Source organism: Pholcus phalangioides, unplaced genomic scaffold, assembly GCF_987345545.1.
Source record: "Pholcus phalangioides strain wild (caught in Gottingen) unplaced genomic scaffold, Ppha-v1.0 ptg000013l_1, whole genome shotgun sequence".
Lineage (NCBI taxonomy): Eukaryota > Metazoa > Arthropoda > Arachnida > Araneae > Pholcidae > Pholcus > Pholcus phalangioides.
The window spans coordinates 32,814,486-32,833,739 of record NW_028301606.1 but is presented as its reverse complement, the minus strand read 5'-3'; the positions used below and the strand labels follow the sequence as shown (position 1 = coordinate 32,833,739).

Genomic DNA, 19,254 nt, shown 5'->3' with positions numbered 1-19,254 from the left:
TTTGACTTGTTCACCCACTAACTAGTTTCTTGGAAGTTCTTAATTTTTGGCCTGTTATGTCTGATAAGTTGAATACCCAAACTTGTGATGGACAAACTAAAGCCTGTGGGCCAAATGCGGACATCTTAGAGGTTCTATCCAGCGTGTCATATGTTGCCATACCGCCTAGGCCATAGGTTTGCCATAGCGCCACAGATTCATGCGACACTTCACTTCTAAGCACAGAAATTCCTATTATGAATCAATATCTGAATATGTACGGCCCGCCAAATGTTTGCCAATCACTGATCGAAACAATAAAGTTACTTTTGAGAATGTGTTCTGTAGAGGACCTTAGGAGGGAAGGGGGCAACAAGGGTACTACTGGGAATCTACGTGATGTGTTTCTAAACAAATAAATTGAAACGTGCATCATTGTCTTAGTAAATAGAGTGATAGACCAAGTGAGTCCTTAAGATGATTGCTCATTGAAGAACACTGAACTAGAAATATCCAGCAATGAAAATAGTCAGAATTTATAAACTGCAGTTTTTTTTAATGTCCAAATTATATTTAAAATCACACATACGCAATTGGTTACATGATTTCTTCTCATTGATGCTTAAGAGATAATATTTGAGTTCATCGTATCCATGCCATAAACCACAGACACGCTGTTTATACTGAAAACAAAGACACGACATAGAATGAAATGATGTTTGATCGTAAAATATGACAGTGAATGATTGTTTGAAGAATTGAATATCAGTTTGATTAATTTAATTTAGAATTGAATATCGGCAGTTTTTAAAATTGAAATACGATATATAACTTTCGTATATCTGGCACTAATGAAGAATAGTAATTTAGAGCACTGCATGCATTCAACCAATCTATTCCCCACCAAGTTTATTTAATTTATATACTATACTTCTGAGTCAACTATAATTGCTTCCTTGTTTCATGCTGTCTAGTTTTAAAATCATTAACATACAGGAATTCAATATTGATTATTCAAATTAATTATCGAACCGTATCGTAAATTAAAAGTTGTTTGAATCTAAGCGTTCGAATAACACAGCAGCTAAATATAACGGTTTATTTAATATATTTAATATCGAATTCCATTTCAAAACTATCAATTGATCAATGCTATAACTAGACAAAAGCCTTTCAGAGAACCTGATGAATTTTCTCAGAAATCTAATCGAAATGCCCTCGACGCCAAGATCAATTCTGATGCGGTGCCAGGATTTCAGCTTAAAGTTTTTATTGTGTTAGGATTATTTTTCGTTTCGTCCCTGCCAAAGATTTTCGCATTTTCCAACTTGAAATCTCTTGCGGATAAGACAAGGCTCTGTTGAAAAGATTTCTTAATAAATCGGATTAAGAGCGCTGTGTGGGATGAAAACCTAAGAAGGAGAAGAGAGGACAGGAATAAAAAACAAACAACCAAGTATGGAAAAAAATAATAATAATATAAGAATAAAATACTGACCGGCATCTGGAGGATGTCCAATTCCATTGACGAGGAATGTCCCAGGCCCTGCCAATAACTCACGCTCCCTTAACCCTGTCCTTTCTTGCGGAAAGATCCGGACGTCAAGTTGTGATTTCATTTTTTCCACGTCCGTCTCTTTCACGCATCGCTTGACAGTGTGAGCTGAAGAGGCAGCAGCAGCAGCTTTTCAAAAGATGAATCCAATATATTTGATGATGATCCTTCTCTACGTAAGGGTAGACACCGATAAAGCTCAACAAAAACAACGAGAGAGGGTTTTCTTTCCCTTTAATGCAATATATACGTATATAGATATCCACTCTATTTTTATCCGTTTTTATTTCCATTTCTTGTTGTTTATTTTTTTCTCCATCGTCGAAAATTTTGTGATTTCTTAACGTATTATATGGTGTGTGAAACTGATACTCTGCAATGATGGTCAATATTTGAGTATATTCAGTCAAAAGTCAAACATTTCGATTGGAATCCAGAGTTATATACAGTGAAACATCGATGTAGTGACATTCTGAGGACCAAAAAATTTATCGTTGTAGATGGCTTATCGTTATATCGAGAGGCAACATGTTACCGTAAAGTGTCATCAAATTTTTGATTCTTTTGGCATATTTTCAGAATCGTCGTGGCTGATACCAGTGTTATGTTCCAAGTCATAACACATTTTATGTAAATTATTGTCAATCATTTGTAATTCATTTTGGATTGCTATATTGTGCATAAAGAGTATGTGTTTCTGTTTTTTTTTTCCTCGACTGGTTAAATGAAACTATCTCACGGATCGTGGGATCGGAAGTTTTCCCACACGGTTCCTTTAGACATTCCTTAGACGGACGAGGTAAACTTTTACTCTGAAGAGATCAGGTAGTCCAAGTTCCTAGATACTTTCCGTGACGTAAGGCCTATGCAACACGCTGATTGGCTGAAAGTCCCGCTCTGGGAGCACTATCTTAGGAGTTTCGCTTTTCTTGAGAGGATTCTGGTGCTGAGATTGATACTTGAAAAGGACTGCGGTGTCCTTGATTATCTTGTGCGTGCTTATGTTTTATATTGTGAAATAGTTGTTACAGCAAGGCACTTGATACAGATAAAAAATTAGGGCATCGTTATAATTTTTTGTTTGCCTTTTTTATATACTGTTATTATGTAACCAAGGCGTCTAATAATTATTTTTCACAACGCAAATTCCTTTGCCATAAAGTAATTATTTTAATTGCTGTTAAAAGTATCGATTCCTTTCTTTAGAAAAGGGGCCTCAGAAACATGAGAAGTAGTTAAATTTTTCGAGAATTTCAAAGGTGGGGCCCTGGCCCGGGGATCATAATGCTCTTAAGACGGCCTTGGAGGTGAATAAATAACTGGGGTGTAAGTATTGTCCGGTCTAGAACCGATCATAAAGTAAACAAGTATGCTCATCTCAATATAGCACGTTACACATTTTTTTGACAAAATAATTAACATTAAGTTCATTTTGTTTAAATGTAAGCGGTTGAGAAGAAAATTCATCAGTTTAGAAAATGATGAAATTATAATACATAATTATTTGCACACGTACACTTTATATACGGGATTTTTCAATGTGAAAGATTACAGGTGAAACACAATTTGCATCGGATTTTGTTGATTTATTTGAAAAAAAATGCAGGACAGAGCGGAGTTTGAAGTTGCTTTTGATCGAATGATCTCTGAAGATCGTTGTATAGGATCGGAAATAACGTGGAATTAAAAGGAAAATGGCTGAGACACACACAGGTCGTGTTCATTAAACAGCCACAATAACGCACGGTCATTATAACGGGTTAGACGGTATTCTTTTTTTTCCCCATGTGTTACTATTAATTCTAGAACGTTTCGTGGTGATGGTGATCAATATATTATTTTGATCTCCATCATATATAATATTCCATATATTATGTGGAAAGACAAAAACGAAAAAGGCACAACTGGAAAAACCTGAAATGATGTGGCTGAAATGTGAAGAGCTTTAAAAACTGATCATATATTTAACATTAGCTCTTTGACAATCCCTTTCAAATTACTCGTTATAGCGAGATTCTCGTTGTAAGCCGTACTCGTTATAACGGACTTTTATTGTATTTATTAAAATGAGAAAACAAATTACACTTCATTATATATGCTGAGCAATAGTATAATGTGTATCCAAAATCCCGAACTCTTTTACTTTTTTTGCGTCGATGAAATAAAGAATAACTAATGCTACAACCACTTTGGGCACAACTACGACGATAGTATCAGAAATAATATAACTTAAAATAGAGCAGCGTTTCTCAACCCGTGGTCCGCGGACTACAGCTGGCCCGAGACGATGGTGTAGGTGGTGCACAGGTAGATTTGGTAATTCAATTCTAACTGGATGGAAAATTAATTCAAATGGTATATTACAGTAATATCCATTTCTAATTCGTAGATAAAAACTGTACCTTCATACTTAGGTTCATGATACCTTGTCAAGGTAAAAGCGCGAAATTGCGATCCTGAATATGGGATGTCACTAATTTGAAGCTCCCAAATGCAATTTACGACAAATTTGCTAATTACTGCAAAAGAGGAGAGGAAGGGTGGAGGAAATAAAAGGTTGCTTCAAATCGCAGTAAACAAAACTTTGAAGGGAAAAAAAAGCATTCAAATGGCCTAATTACTGTAAAATACAGGAAGTCGCCATTTTTTTTAAAAAGGTTGCTATAAATCAACAAAATCGCCAGTTGCAGTTACAATTGCTGAAAAATTGAGGAAAAACAGTTTAACTGGGCAATGTGAGATGTGAATATTTGTATTTATAAGAGAAATCATCATAAGTTATAAAAACACTGTTTATCAACAATTTAGTTGACATTATAAATTTAAATAAACAGCATTTAGAAACGAAACAAATGTATAAAAATAAATTCAGAACCACTAAAAAAGCAGAAATGTCCCATAATACAAGACGCAAGTGATCCGTTGACTTGTTTCAGACATTTTATTGGTCCTTGGGTTCAGAAAGGTTGAGAAACACTGCAATAGAGTAATAGAAATAATAGTAATCAAATACAAGGCGTCCCGTATTACGGGACATTTCTGCATTTTTAGTGGTTCTGAATTTCTTTTTATACATATGTCCCGTTTTTCAATGATGTTCATTTAAATTTATAATGCCCACTAAAATCGTGTTTTCATAACTTATCACAATTTTGGGCATAAATACAAATATTCACAGGCAAAATGCCCAACGAGGTGCCTGAGAAAATAAATCATAATCATGCACAGTGTCGCAACTAGCCATTCCTGTGCCCTGTGCAAGAATTTGCATTTAGGACCCATCTGGTCCATTCTTGGGTCCCTTCCCAGTGGGTCCTGTGCGGGTGCACCTGTTGCAGCTGCCTAGTTACGGCACTGATAATACATACCGACATAAGTAACACATATTTTTAGTTCTAAATCCAAACATATCACTGTAAAATGTTAATTTTATTGTCAAAATAACATAATTTTTTTCTCTTTATTAACAACGATAGTTTCAAAAATATATAGCGCAATCCATTCATCGCCAAAAAAATGGATAGATAATGGATAGATATTCCAAAAGTATTGACTGAAGTAGTATACTTTGTTAATGCCAAAAATAATAAACTTCGAATTGTTCAATTTATCAACACAGGAACCATAAATTAACCATAAAATAAAATTCAACCACTATCATTCACGTAGAATACATAAGTGGTGCCACTTCATGCATTGTTTCACTGATATAGAATCGGCATTAATATAGAATTTCTTGATTACGCTTAATGCATGCTTTATGGAAATGGTTCGGTATCTTTTATTACAAAGCTTAATCATTCGAAAGACAGAGTGATATATTTTCATTTGCATATTAGAATTTGCGCTTTCTGACATTTTACATACGCTTAGCCATGATGGATGTGAGATTTTAGATTTCAACTTGACTATCAGTTTATACAACGGAATCCATATCAAATGTTAGGCAGTCACTTTGGCTCCAACTAGACGATGTATTTATCAACAGCCATTAAAACTATTAATATTGCACAGTAAGTAGTTTCAGATTTCAGAGACTTAGAACATTTTGATTTCAAAAAGATCTTGACGTAAGTGTAATTTTCAAAGGGATGAACATGAGTACTTAATTGAAAATGTACCATGCGATTCATGATCATCATCAGAACTGGCCTAACAGCTTTTCACTGTGGACAGAATACCATCATGTCTGTTCAAGCCAGACGCCAGGATCATACTGCCAAGTGCAAGTGCACTCTAGACCTACAAATTGTAATAAATCCCGCAAAACTTTATACAATATAATAAACAAAAAAGTTTTAAGGAATAAATTTATATTTTCACGAAGTCTACACCAAACTGCGAAATATCGATTGATAATTTAAATAAACACTTGTATAACAGTAAACTATTTTATGATATTATAAAAATAAAATCTAAGAAAGAGAACGTTTTTGTGTGTGTGTGTGTGCTCTATTGATAGCGGCATTTTTTTTTAAAAGTTAATATACTTCTGAGAAAAAGATCCCTGGTAAGTAAAAGTTTTAACTGCGCATGCATTTTTTTCGAGGATATTCCTAATGCGTGCATATATATAAAAAAAGTCAAAAACATTTCATTAATATTTTTCTTCTACACCGGTTCGCAAATAGTTTTTTTCCCATTTATGTCCTGGGTTTGCGAAAATTTAAACTTAATTTCAGAGGTGTCTAATGAGGAAAAGATTGAAAAATACTGAGCGAAATCGTACAAAGTCCAGGCTTTTCATGGCAATAGGTTGTTTTATCAATCACCTCATTACTCGACGCTATACTGTCATCTAAAAGTTTTATTTTTCAAGATGTCTCGGTTTTTATCAGGATTTGTCCCAGTGCTCAGTCACATGATCTGGCTACACTATCCTAGGTCCGCGACTGCCCATATTGAGTCCCATACAGTGAATGGGTTTTGATCCTATAATCCAGTTTAATTGTAAATTAATGACTTCTTTTTCGATGCCAACAGAGGGTAAAATTATAATTATCGGTCTCATTAACTTGAGATTTTTAATTTGTGACCGTATTTATTTTGAATTTTCGTATTTCTTTCAAAATGTCAATTAAAAAGATTTATATGATTTTCGATATTTTTTTTTTACGCAAATAAATCAGTTCGTATTACAATTTTTTAAGTAAATCCAGTTCTAATATTTTTCGGGTAATTGCAATTTTATGTGTGTGTGTGATGCGGGTATCTATTATTTTATGTTACATGCTCGATCGGGCCAGTAATTTGCTTTCGTGTGGCTTCCCCCCCCCCTCTTCCCGCTATCTCAAATTGGCTAAAACCTATAGATCATGGGCCGTGTTCGATTTGAAAGAAAGAAAGCTTCGTCTAGAGACAGACATTTGAAATATTTTTTTTGTTCTCTACCACAAAAAGAAGAAAAGAAAGAAAGGAATTCCAATATATATACCAGTTCCTTTGAAATTTTATGAACTTTTAAACTATTTACGAATTTCTGAGTCTCCCTGTGTTTACAATTGTACTTGATAATTTAAAAATAATACCATATCTCGAAACATTAAATATTGTCACGTAGGAAAAACTACAACAATGATTAGAAGACACTCAACAACGTACTTCAGTACGTTTCGACTCATTTTCTTTAATATATATATTTTGTATTAATTTTATTTCAGGCCACTTCTCTCTCTGCCAGCTTACCTGTTAATAATTTCAATCAATTTTTCGCTGTAAAATGGATGGCTCAAAAATGTCTTCAACGTTAACAAGTTTTCCTCGCAATTTAAGATAACCTGCCGTCTGTTTCTAAGATAAACTTCCCCGTATGTTCAAATAAACGTATGCCCTTTCGCTTGTTTATTCTAAAAATAAATCTAACGCAATCATCATTCGTTTGGTTTAGCAACTCGCTATGCTGTTATTCAAGTCAGCAAAATAGTTCGGGAATGTTGATTCAATCGCCATGATGTGACGTGAAAGTCAAGCGAACATTCCTTTCATAATAATTTGGTAACTAACCGCTTGTTTACTATATATACAGCACATTATAGTATACAGTGTATATATAGCACATTCAATTTTATTTCCCGATACTAAAACTAAGACAATGACGTGAACAGATGCGAATATATCAGAATGACTGGATACGCAACACAATTATTTGCCTTCATCTCTATAGCATAGTTTCCCAAAATTTTTGTTCCATCACCACCTTGAATTTTTTCCTTCTCATCGATTCCAACACTGATCCTATACTAAATCGAAGCGTCTATCGCTTACCTAAATCCTTCCGTTGCTCTTCAGGGAGCTATATTGACAAATTTGAGAAACGGTGATCAAACTCTTTATTACAAAGAAATATACAAAATCCATGTTGCTCTTCTGTCATGATTGTGTTTGACTTAAACCTTTGCAGAATTCTTTGCATAGCTGCTTGCACGTAATTAATTATTAAAATTTTATTAATATTTTGTAACGTTATACATATTCACTGCAATTGCTTTTATTAGTTCATCCAAATATAAATCATTCTCTAAAGAGAAACTTGTTACAAACGTCCTGTCGTTATGATCAACGCTTCGACTGTTGTTTTTTGTTCAAGTTCTTCTATCACATTCAGTGCACATCAATGACAGACTACGGATAAAATTTCAACAGTGACGGGCTCGCATCGCCAAGAACGAACCAACCTCCGGGGGTTCAGTGGTGGTCGGCTGAAGTTAGTTATGTATGGTTCCCAACTCAGAGACGTAAACGCGAACTGATTGCCACTTTGAAAAATTTCAACACAGAGAACAATTTACAACGGTACAAATATTCAATCACAATATCTCACTCATAGTTTGAAAAATAGATGGCAGCACTAAATATTCACGCATAACAAGCTTGTTCTTTATAGTGCCGCCATCTTCCATCAGTTTTTATAACTATCAGTGAAGTGTAATTATTGAATAAATGCATCGTTGCAGGCAGAGCCGTCATTTCAAGTTTTTCCGGGGAAGAAGGGAACGCGTACTCAATGTATTTATATATATATATATATATATATATATACAATTTTTTCAATGTATTTACAAAGGACAGGGTGGGGGGCTTGCCTCCCCTCCTCAAATAACAAGCCTGGTTGCAGGCACGTTGTTCTCTGTGGCAAGACTTCTCGACAACGAAGATTGGCGCGCATTTGTGCTCCGAAGTTGGGAACCACAGAAAACCAACTTCAGGCGGCCACCATTGTTTCAAAAGTGGGGTGCAAACCCGAGTCCATCACTATGGCTACTCGACCACCACAGCGGAATCTGAGAACTCGAACCCCTTCCAACTTTGTAGGAGGGTTTAACTCCCCCCCCCCTCCCCACTTCTGGGAATATCATGGATTTGCAATGTAGTTGTATTATGCTATTCGAATATCGTACATATATACCGGACGTTAAGCAACTAGACGAAAAATCGGACAGAAACCCATTGAATAGAAAGTCATCACATAATTATTATTTTAAGTACCTACCGTACCAAATATAAGTGTCTTTCATCCTACAATGTCATCATTCAGACGAAAAGGATTGTATAAAAATTGAGAGAAAATTGAGAATCTCTTTGATTAACAATGTAATATAATTTCTTCAATTTTTGAAAAGCCTTCGCGTGCCACCCCGATACCATGGCGTGCGACTTGTGGCACGAGTGCTATGGCTTTGCCACCCTTTCCCCGTCTCTTCAGACGTACCCTTAGACAAGCATGCACGCTTCAGGCATACCTCTTCGGTATTAAATTGCCCATGGTGATGGACCGCAGTTGTGCGCGGTTTCGAAGAAAAACAATGAAAGAAATTCAATAATTTTTAAATAAATCAGCAATTTGCATTTCTTTTACCGTAATAAAAATCATATAAATCCAAAACATCCAATTCTCGCATTGACACAAAATATTAAAAAAAAATGATAATAAATCGTAAACTAACAAAATATGATGGTTCCACGAAAGTTTTATATATTAATCACATATTTTAAACTTCTAATTTTCAAGTTTTCTATATCCATCGTCTCTGAAGTATTAATTAAATCATTTTGTAAGAGTCTAAGTTTCCTGACGTCTTCATTATTCAAATATTTAGAACGTAGCGATGTCATATATTTTCATTAGCTGTTACAAAAAAACTAACAAAAGCCAAGATGAAAGTCAATTTTTTTTTAAAATATTCATTAAGATTAATAACCCAACGCTTTTATTAATAATTAGAACTTTAGTTTCGCCATGCCTGATATATCTTATTTTCGAATTTGATAATATTATACGGGATTTGTTTGAAAGGAAAATTAGATAAAATCTATTCTAATACGAGGTTTGTTTGATAATAGGATATTTTTTTTTTCAAATCCCTTGGAAAGAGAAGCAAACATTTACTTGGACTTGGAAAAGAGCGGTATCTTCACCAGGGGTCATTCTTCATGCTTCTTGTCCGTTGTTCTTTTTATTTGTGGTTTTGAAATGTACGTTGGTACCATTTATCTTCACTTTATAGATAGATTTCCTCCAGATTCTACGTCCTTCTCTCCCTATTCTCTTCTTTTGTTTACTTATTTATTTTCTTGTATTTCCTATTTATTTTTTGCTCTTGTTCTCCTTCATGTATGTTCTCGGATCATTTCTCCTCCGTCTTTCTCGTTCCTCTGGCTGATGTCGTGTCCTGTGGAACCAAACCATGGTTCGCTGGATGTTGGCATCCGTTCCGACGGAAAACATTTGGGCTCTCTTTATGTTGCAGATCTTCACTCTCATTTTTTTCTCTCTTATAGTTTTGTTTTCTTAGGCTTCGTATCCTCCACGAGAACGTTCTCAATTCGACGTCCTCATTTTATTTCAGAATAAGGGAGAAAAAAATGAATGCGTGTTTACGGAAAAAAAAGTACCAGGATGCTATTTTTCTTAGATTCTTCTTGTTTTCATCTATATATCTTGCAAATAAAATAAACAAAAGGATAAGGACCACTATAGATGATAAAAAAAACTGGTTCCGGAAGATTTCGTGATCTTTTCGCTATTTAATACGATATGTTCTCGAGAATTTACTTGAAAAAAATAGTGTGTTTTATGTAGCATTCCTGTGAATAGTTCCATTCAATCATTTCTAGTCCATATTTTTTTATTCCTTGTATACAAGTGTTTTGTGCCAGTTTTGAAAAAACTGGGTTTTTTTTTCTGTATTTGTGAAAATACCAAGTTTATGAGAAAATAACGATTGCTTCATGTTAATGTTTGACTTGGTTTTTGATGAATTGATGGTTTTGTCTCCGATCCAACTTTTTTGTTTGCTTTTTTTAAATAAAAGAAAATATCCAAAGCAACATTTAGCATAAATATATGGAGCTAAATACTTGATTACTCACCAAATTGTCCGATTTGTTTCTCAAGCTTGATTAATAATATATATTCGTTTCTTGACCCCTGGAGCCTAAAACACGAAATTTTAACTTGTGAGGTACAAGAATGAGATGAATAGAAAATGAAACTCAATTCGAGACATTCATCTTTCATTTTCCTTAAAAGAAATCAATCCTGTCATCGAAATTCGCAGGGTCTTTTTAAACGTTCTATTTATAAGACTGTGTCTTCTAATGTAATTTGAAATACTATGTTGACTTGATGGTTTCTTTCCCAAAAACTGAGTATCAGTCATGCACAACAGGCACCACCATTCATGGATAACGAAACTATTTTTTTTGCCAAGTACTATGCTATTTGGGAACGAAAATGAAATAAAAAATAAATTATTTTTAAGTCAGTCTTTCTTTACTTTTTTTCGCCCAAGACTCATCCTACCTATTGAATTGATTTTTATAGCAAATTGGTATGAAAAAGAGAGACAAATGTCTGCCATCCTGGTTAAGTGGGTTTTTTGTGGGGGCTCAAAATGACGTTCTGGGAGGGGGGGATGCCCCGTAATTAGATAGAAGTAACAACTTACATATTGGCTTAATATTGTAAATCAAGATTCCAGATATTACCGTGTAGGGTCTCCCTATTGACATTAGGCACAGGGCGAAGCCCGGATGGCCTCATGCGTTCAGGTAGCTCTGGTTCTATGCAGAACCATTTAAGCAACTCCCTCTCCTCCTTCCTGGCTGGGAGTACCTGCATATGAACACTTGTTCTCGATAACTGTGCCACTGTGGTGGTCGAGTGGTTATAGTGCGGACTCGTGATGCGAGGATCCGGGTTCGAACCCCACAGTGGTGGTCGGCTGAAGTTGGTTTTCTGTGGTTCCCAACTTCAAGGCGCAAATGCGAGCCGATCTCCCCGTTAAAAAGTCTCGCCACAGAGAGCAACAGTCCTACAACGGTAAATCATTCAACCATAACACTTCACTCATAGTTAGAAAAACTGGGGGCAGATGACAGCACTTCACATAACAAGCATTACACAGAAACAAAAAACTTTACGTCAGGTTGCACTACACGTACACGCACATTCCCGCATGTACCGATTCGTTGGGGGTTCCGCGGGGGGGGTGCATTTGGGGTGTAGCAGTAGTAGGTAGGGCCTCCAAAAAATGGCTCGGGGATCCATGATGTTCTTAAGTCAGCCACCTCGTTGGGCAATTTGCCTGTTGTGGCGTCGTATTTGTATTTGTATTTGTATAAACATTGTATCAGAGATCATATAATTATGAGGCCTCCAATGTACTCCAGACCCCTGGCTGTCTGGGTGGGCCCCATGCGGTAAGACGACCTTGGTTCTATGAGCAGTTCTTTGTTCTGAAAGTAGACACTTTTCCCCCTATCACATTTCAATTAAGATATGATACGAAATATTATATTTTTACTACTACTTTTTAATTACTGTATTTCTTTTGATCAAGTTTTTTTCACGGCTGTTTGTGGTCCCTTAGCAGCCTGCCGTGGCTATCCTTAAACTTGTTTTTCACCCTTGGCCCCTTGGAATATCTCAGGACCTCAAGGGAGCCATGTGACTCCAAGTTGAAAAAACTGCTTTAAGTTACTTGAGTTAGTTGAACCACGGTGAATTATATAATCTCCTCTTTTTCTTTTACCTCCAAAAACAAAGCAAACTGTTTGACATTCGGTGCAAAGCGGCCATTTGCGAAAGTGGATTAGTATGCTTCCGATGGTAGAAAACAATAAAAATGCGTTGATCACTTTCCGTTCTTAATGATGGGAAGCAACAAAATTTCACGGATTAACTTGATCGTGGATGCAAAATAGATTAACATTCTCCTCGAAGGGTGATGGATACATTTACTTTTTAGCGATAGTCTGGGCCAGTAATGTTTGAACTATCGATATAAAAGATGAATCCTCTTTCATTTTACAAATTTGATGTCTTGTCCATTTTTTTTGCCAAAAATATATCTGCAAAAAAAAAAACTAATTGTATGATTTTTTTCCCAAATCTTATGGCATTCGACAAACTCTAGACCGACCCTGGTGCAGATCGATTCAGTTATCAATAGGAGGCCGCAAATAAAACCAGTTTCATCACAAAGTAGTCCCTGAAAAGAAAGTTCATAAAATTATGACGATTTTCGTGAACTATTTCTGATTATGAAAATTTCTATGATTTATAACTGATTTATTTACCTCTATCATAATTTTTGCTATCATCATTTTGCGCGTGAATATACTACGCACATCTATGTCTATGCATATATATTTTGTTCAAGCAGCAGTAAATGGTTAGGTTTCCAGGAGGCCTTGGGTGTCTCTCAGTTTCTATAACTATCATTCAATGAACTCCTAAAGTGGTTTAAAAGACGCATTCGTGCATTTGGCTAATAATTCAGGAATCAATTTCAAGTATATTTCAAAGTCCCCCATCCTGTGTGTGTGTGTGTGCTATACACTAATCCAATTACTGCATTTAACTCCGTAAACTTATTAAGTGTATTTACGGGGGTGGGTCAAGAGATGAGTCGGTTATTTACATCTTTCCATTAATTATCAGTGATTGCTAATCCATACCCTGACTAAGGAAGTGGATTGAATACAGTTTAATAATAGAATATTGGTAGTGATATGTAGTTTGGGTAATTTTTTCGGTGATTTCTAGTGTCTTTCTGGGTTGTTAACTTTGCGTTGTTTTTCCCCTGCAGATGGGCGATTACACATCATATGCGAAGTTATGGACGCGGAAGATTGCGAATCCCGAAGGTCAGTTTAAAATACGTATGAAATATATATTTATAATATAATGTTAATATCTCAAACTTTAGTATTTCATGAATATGTCATTTTAGGCTTTACGGTTAACAATCCGCCAAAATTGCGTTTTAGAGGCAATCCATCATGCCCAAAACGAAACGCATTGCATTTGAACTGATTGGATGTATCTTGTTTCACTGGTTAGACAAAATATTCGAAATTTCGGTAGGTATTCAATTATGCAGCCGACAGACTTATGCCGCGATTAGAGCCGTGGAAAATTGATTTCAATCAAAACCCTCGAATAACAACCAGGGTATACAGTAAACGTTTCAACCTCTTTCATTTTGTATAGTCACGGTATCCACAGAAACATCTTGACTCTAAGCTATTGTTTCCGCATGAATTATATTGGCATGTCTTTCATCATTGGATCCATCTTTTGATCTGGAATTCTGAACATAGTTCCATCGCTTTTCCCCACGATGGGGCATTATTACCGAAAAGTTATGTGAGGGGAAATCATTATTGGCCGATTGTGATGTTTTATCCCTTATAAACGCTGACATCGAACTGCGAAGCTTGTTTCAGTTTCCAATCATTCAGAGATAACAGGTTTCTAATCAGTGATGATCGTTGAGTAATCTTTGATAAATGTCATTTATTGCACTGATAAGGCCTTCCGATTGGTCCCCTAAACCGATTAGCAAACGAATTATACGAGTTCATTTCATATGTAATTAACGAGAGAAATATATTTACGGTTCTGGGGGCTGTTCGTTAGGGGTACCTCTATATATATGCTTATTCGCTTTTACCGTGGGGTAATATATAAATACGCCCGACTACTGTTTTTTTTAATTCATTTTTTCCTGCCCACGCACAAGTCGATTGCGAACGCAGTGCCACAGCCTTTTTTTGTTTTTTTTATAGAGAATCCAGTAACCTTGAATATTTGAATGTGGGCTCATAGTGGTATTTTTTCCCAATATGTATTTTCTTCATAGTAATGTTTATGCTCATTCTTCATTGTATAAAAAAGGGAAATTTATATAATTTAGGTAATATATGTCAATTATATTCAAATGTGAATGCCCAGCACTCTCAACGGAAGCTCTGTATGATTTCTGTGTGTGTATATATTGCATATTCCGTAAAAAGAAAGGGAAGCAAAACTGCTTAGCACTGTGGACGGAGGCTTTGTTTCGTCGTTTTCCGTCACAGTACAGGCGCTGTATATACGGGGTGATTATAAAAAGACTATCCCGACATATATGGGCCCCTAACTATCATACCATTCACAGAAACTGAATGAAATTTTGGCATAAGGTATTTTGATGTATGCGCTCAAGAATGATATGGAAAACAACAGTGCCACTCTAACAGTTACGGTTACAGTGAGAAAATTTCGAAAATATCAAATGGCAACACCAAGTTTTTTGTATTGGAATGCAATCTCCATACTGAAAAACACTAAATAGCGTTGGAGTGACACCTGTAGCACGAAAATCCCCGGAGCTAGGCAAAGAAAAAGTAAAAAGGACTTTGCCGTGCACGAGGGCATTAATGTTCGTTTCATTCGGCTGAGATCCCAGCCTGATTAGTCCTCCACAAGGTCATGTGGAAAATTTGTGAAACACAATAAAATGCTTTATTTTATGCTGCTTCTCTGTCCTTATTGGTTGTCCTCACTTTTAGCCTATCTACCGCCGGTGATTTTCATGCTACAGTTGCCGTTCGAACGCTATTTAGGGTTTTTCACAATGGAGATCACATTCCAATACAAAAAACTTGGAGTTGCCATTTGATATTTTCGAAATTTTCTCACTGTAACCGTAACTGTTAGAGTGACACTGTTGTTTTCCATATCATTCTTGAGCGCATACCTCAAAATACCTTATGCCAAAATTTCATTCAGTTTCTGTGAATGGTATGATAGTTAGGGGCCCATATGTCGGGATAGTTTTTTTATAATCACTCTGTATTTTGCAAATAATGTGTATTTTTAGACCATTCGCAAATAAATCTCTCCCACTTCAACATGCCAACTTCTTACTTGCCCCCACAAGTCTTCTCCACAGTTCTCCTCAAATCCCAGGCTGTGGTCTCCGGCTCTTATGTGCCACTGGGCACACGTGCAATTTTTCTCCCTAGTCATTCGGTTCAGCAATCCATTTTAGTCAAATGGCTTATACGTTACGTCGAATTGATAACTGTCTTCATGGGGAGAACGATGTGAGTGATTCAATACTTGCGAGCAGGAGAGAGTGTGTTTGGGGGGGCACTGCTATAAATCTTTGCTAACTTTTTCCGGCACAACCCTGCCTCTTTTGAGGTAACTGAAGTAAGTTTTGCATTAATCAGGCGTTGCGAGTGGTTCTATCAATCTACAGAGAATCCAAAACGCGCGACGCTAGTGTTTTTGATGACCAACCATCGATGGTTCATCGGAAGTACGACTTTCGTTGCTCGTCTTGTATGTCATTGTAACTTGTCATCATCCGGTCATACCATTTACATGAGAAAGCTCAACGAATCCTTCAACGAAAACGCTTAGCGCGAGCGCGTAGACGTTCCCCTAAGTAAGAGGTGCACAACTTCTGGCCGCGGACCGGGCACCGAATGGTTGCACCCGGACACGAAAGGTGTTTTAGTACAAAGTATCAGCACACACGAACGATACAGTTATGACTAATGGCCATAAAAACCCGATTAGAAAAATCGTGATGCATGCTTAACATAGCCAATAATCATCAAAAATCCTCAGAAGTGTTGACATTTTTAGCGAAAAGATTGTCAAAATTATTGTCATTTATACATTTATTGTTAAAAGTAACTAAATGTAGCAATTATAAACAAAAAAAAATTTCAAAGGTAAGTAAAGTTGCCAAACCTTGCAAATATCGATGGAGAAAAGCAAATGACGGGAAATGGGGAGCTACTGCAAGAAAGTTGCAATGAATTAGAGTGTGATCTTTGATTATGGTAACGGTTATTCAAGTTAGATTCATGAAAAATACTGGAATAAACGGGACATTTTATAGTAATGCCAGGACAACCAAAATTATAGTAATGTCCGATAAAATACGAGCCACGTGATTACCACGCATAAACTCGTTCCTGACCTGCCAGCAATAGCAGTATCACATATTTAGCCCGTGGACTAAAAATGTTACGCACCCCTGCTTGAATGGACCTAATAATGCACGAACACACATTGAAGTTATTACCCTTTTTAATGAAACAATAAAAAGCAAATTACAAAAATTGATCGGTACAAAATAAAATTAAAACAATTTTTTTAGTGAATATTCGTGCATAAATCTCACAATTTTGAATAACAAATATAATTCCACGCAAACTCTCAATACATTAAGACAAAACGTGAATTTGGCTTTTTCTTCAGATGGAGGAAGTTTTTAGCTAAGGATGAATCTTGGATGGAGGTTACTTTGCGATCTTTCCTGCATCCCATCGTCTGAATTACCTCATTGTTGGATGGGATAGAAGCCTGGCAAACAATAGAAGCCCAAAATCGATTGCTGGGAATCGCCTTGTGGGTAATCAACGACCTAAAAGAGGATTCCTGGGCTGCACTTAATTTTGACCGCATAGGTTGTTACTTCTTGTTTTTTTTTTTCTATGTCTTGATGTTGATTCAGGTTCCGCTTCTGCAGCTAATACTATCGAAAAATAGGAATTTCCTGTGATAGAGAATCTTGATCGTATGGCCTTGGATATAAACGAATGTAAATGACCCTCATGATGGACTTGAAATAAAAACAATTTTTTTTAATATTTTGTTGACCTGTATTACCCCTACGAGAATTTATTTATTTTAACTAAATTTAACGCATTTTCGTATTGTATCTCTCTACAATTTGGAGAAACTGAATGAAACATGATTCTAGAAAACTGGGTTTCAGAAATATATTAACTCTCAAAAGTAATAGTTTTCCAGCAGTGACTCATTAATATCATCGGAAGCGAACTAAAAATATAACGATATGCACACTGAGCTCCCCTTACAAAAAAAAATTGTATATATATAATACAAATGAAATATGAATTATAAGGTTTTTTTTTTAACATCGATATTTAGAAAGTTTCTAAAAAGACATTGTGAGAAGTAGTAACTGTTGAAATTCAAGTATTTTTTATGTACGTTATTTAATATGTACCGTTATTCTCTCGATATCAGTCTATAAACGCCTTTCATCATGGAAGCAGTATACTACCCGTGAACTCTCATTGAGGAAATTTTCTGAACATTTAGTTTCACACAAAATTCAAGCTGAATAGAATGATTTCTGATTGGCATCTTGCAAGTGACATCACACAAAACATTTTGCCATTTGCATTTCTGTAGCCAAAATAACATCATAAGCAAACACACTTGCAAAATCTCCTTTTTCATAACCAGAAACTTAGAAGTTATGTTTTTACATTTTTGAACTGTATCATTTGGTGCGAGCACACACACATACACAAAAATGTAAAAAAGTTAGATTTTTCTGTCACTTATTCATTGAATCCATTTATTCAATATTCTGTTAATTTCATGATACATACGCTTTGATACCTCTGATAGATACGATTAACTATGTAAGTTTAAGTGAGGGTAATATGGGCATGCTAAGATTCAGTGATTTTTTGCCGAGGAATGTAATAATTCTGAAAAACACATAATGTTTAAAGCATTGCAAAAAGAAAAAATAATGATTCACGGTATATGTCAACGTAAAATATGAGAAAAAATTATTTTCACGAGGTCTTATTGTTTTTAAAATTTATTCAATTAGCAAACTTTTAATTGAAAATTACATACAATAAGAAATATATCTCAACCGGAAAATAAATTTCGTAATTTTTAACTAAATTAAAATAATAAATGAAAAATTGAAATTTTTTTCATGGAATTTAAGAGACATTTCGGGCAGATTAATCTTTTTCATCCCTTCTAAGTAAATTGAAATTGGGGATGGGAGTGTTAAAGACTCTTTTGGTTACATGACGTTTTGACAAAAAAACTTGATACTCGCCCATGCGCAGTGAAGATATAGCCTATGTGTGCATGTATATATATACGTGTATATACATTTATATATATATATATATATATACATATGTATATTGCTTTGAATTTTCATTGTTTATATATGAAAAACTGAAAACAAATTAATTAAGTGAACAACTGGAAATTGGAAAATATATATATATATATGAACATTGAAAATCTGAAAAAATTTTAGAATGAAAAAAGTCGAAGAATTCACAAAGAATTCAAAAATGAAAAAAAGTCGTAGCCATTGTCTAAGAGTCTCATCAGGGGGAGACACACTCACATTTACCAACACAGAACGTTTCTGAGAGCATCCCTTGGTCTCCAAATCCTAAATAGCTCGATCCCCCGACGTTCTGCTGTAGTAGCATTTGAATTAAAAATATAGAAAAATCAAAAGAAAATAGATAAAAAACGAATTGTTTTTGTCAAGTTGAAAATAAAAGCACGCCACCGCTCCCTCTCTCAACAAAGAAATATAAGCAGGTGGGCCAAAGACCTGGGTCATGATAACAAA

General features: G+C 35.4%; 1 protein-coding gene across 4 annotated transcripts in view; it reads left to right on the top strand.

Annotated features, from left to right (window-relative positions):
* The window catches only part of LOC149078978 (cell adhesion molecule Dscam1-like), a 297,831-nt gene that overhangs the window by 265,717 nt on the left and 12,860 nt on the right, over positions 1–19,254 (top strand). For 2 of the 4 annotated variants that reach the window (XM_089241221.1, XM_089241220.1), the window contains exon 23: positions 13,627–13,684. The exons of the other annotated variants lie outside the window; for them this stretch is intronic. In XM_089241221.1, the coding sequence (XP_089097347.1) occupies positions 13,627–13,684 (58 nt within the window). The remainder of the gene's footprint in view (positions 1–13,626; positions 13,685–19,254) is intronic. 4 annotated transcript variants of the gene reach the window in all.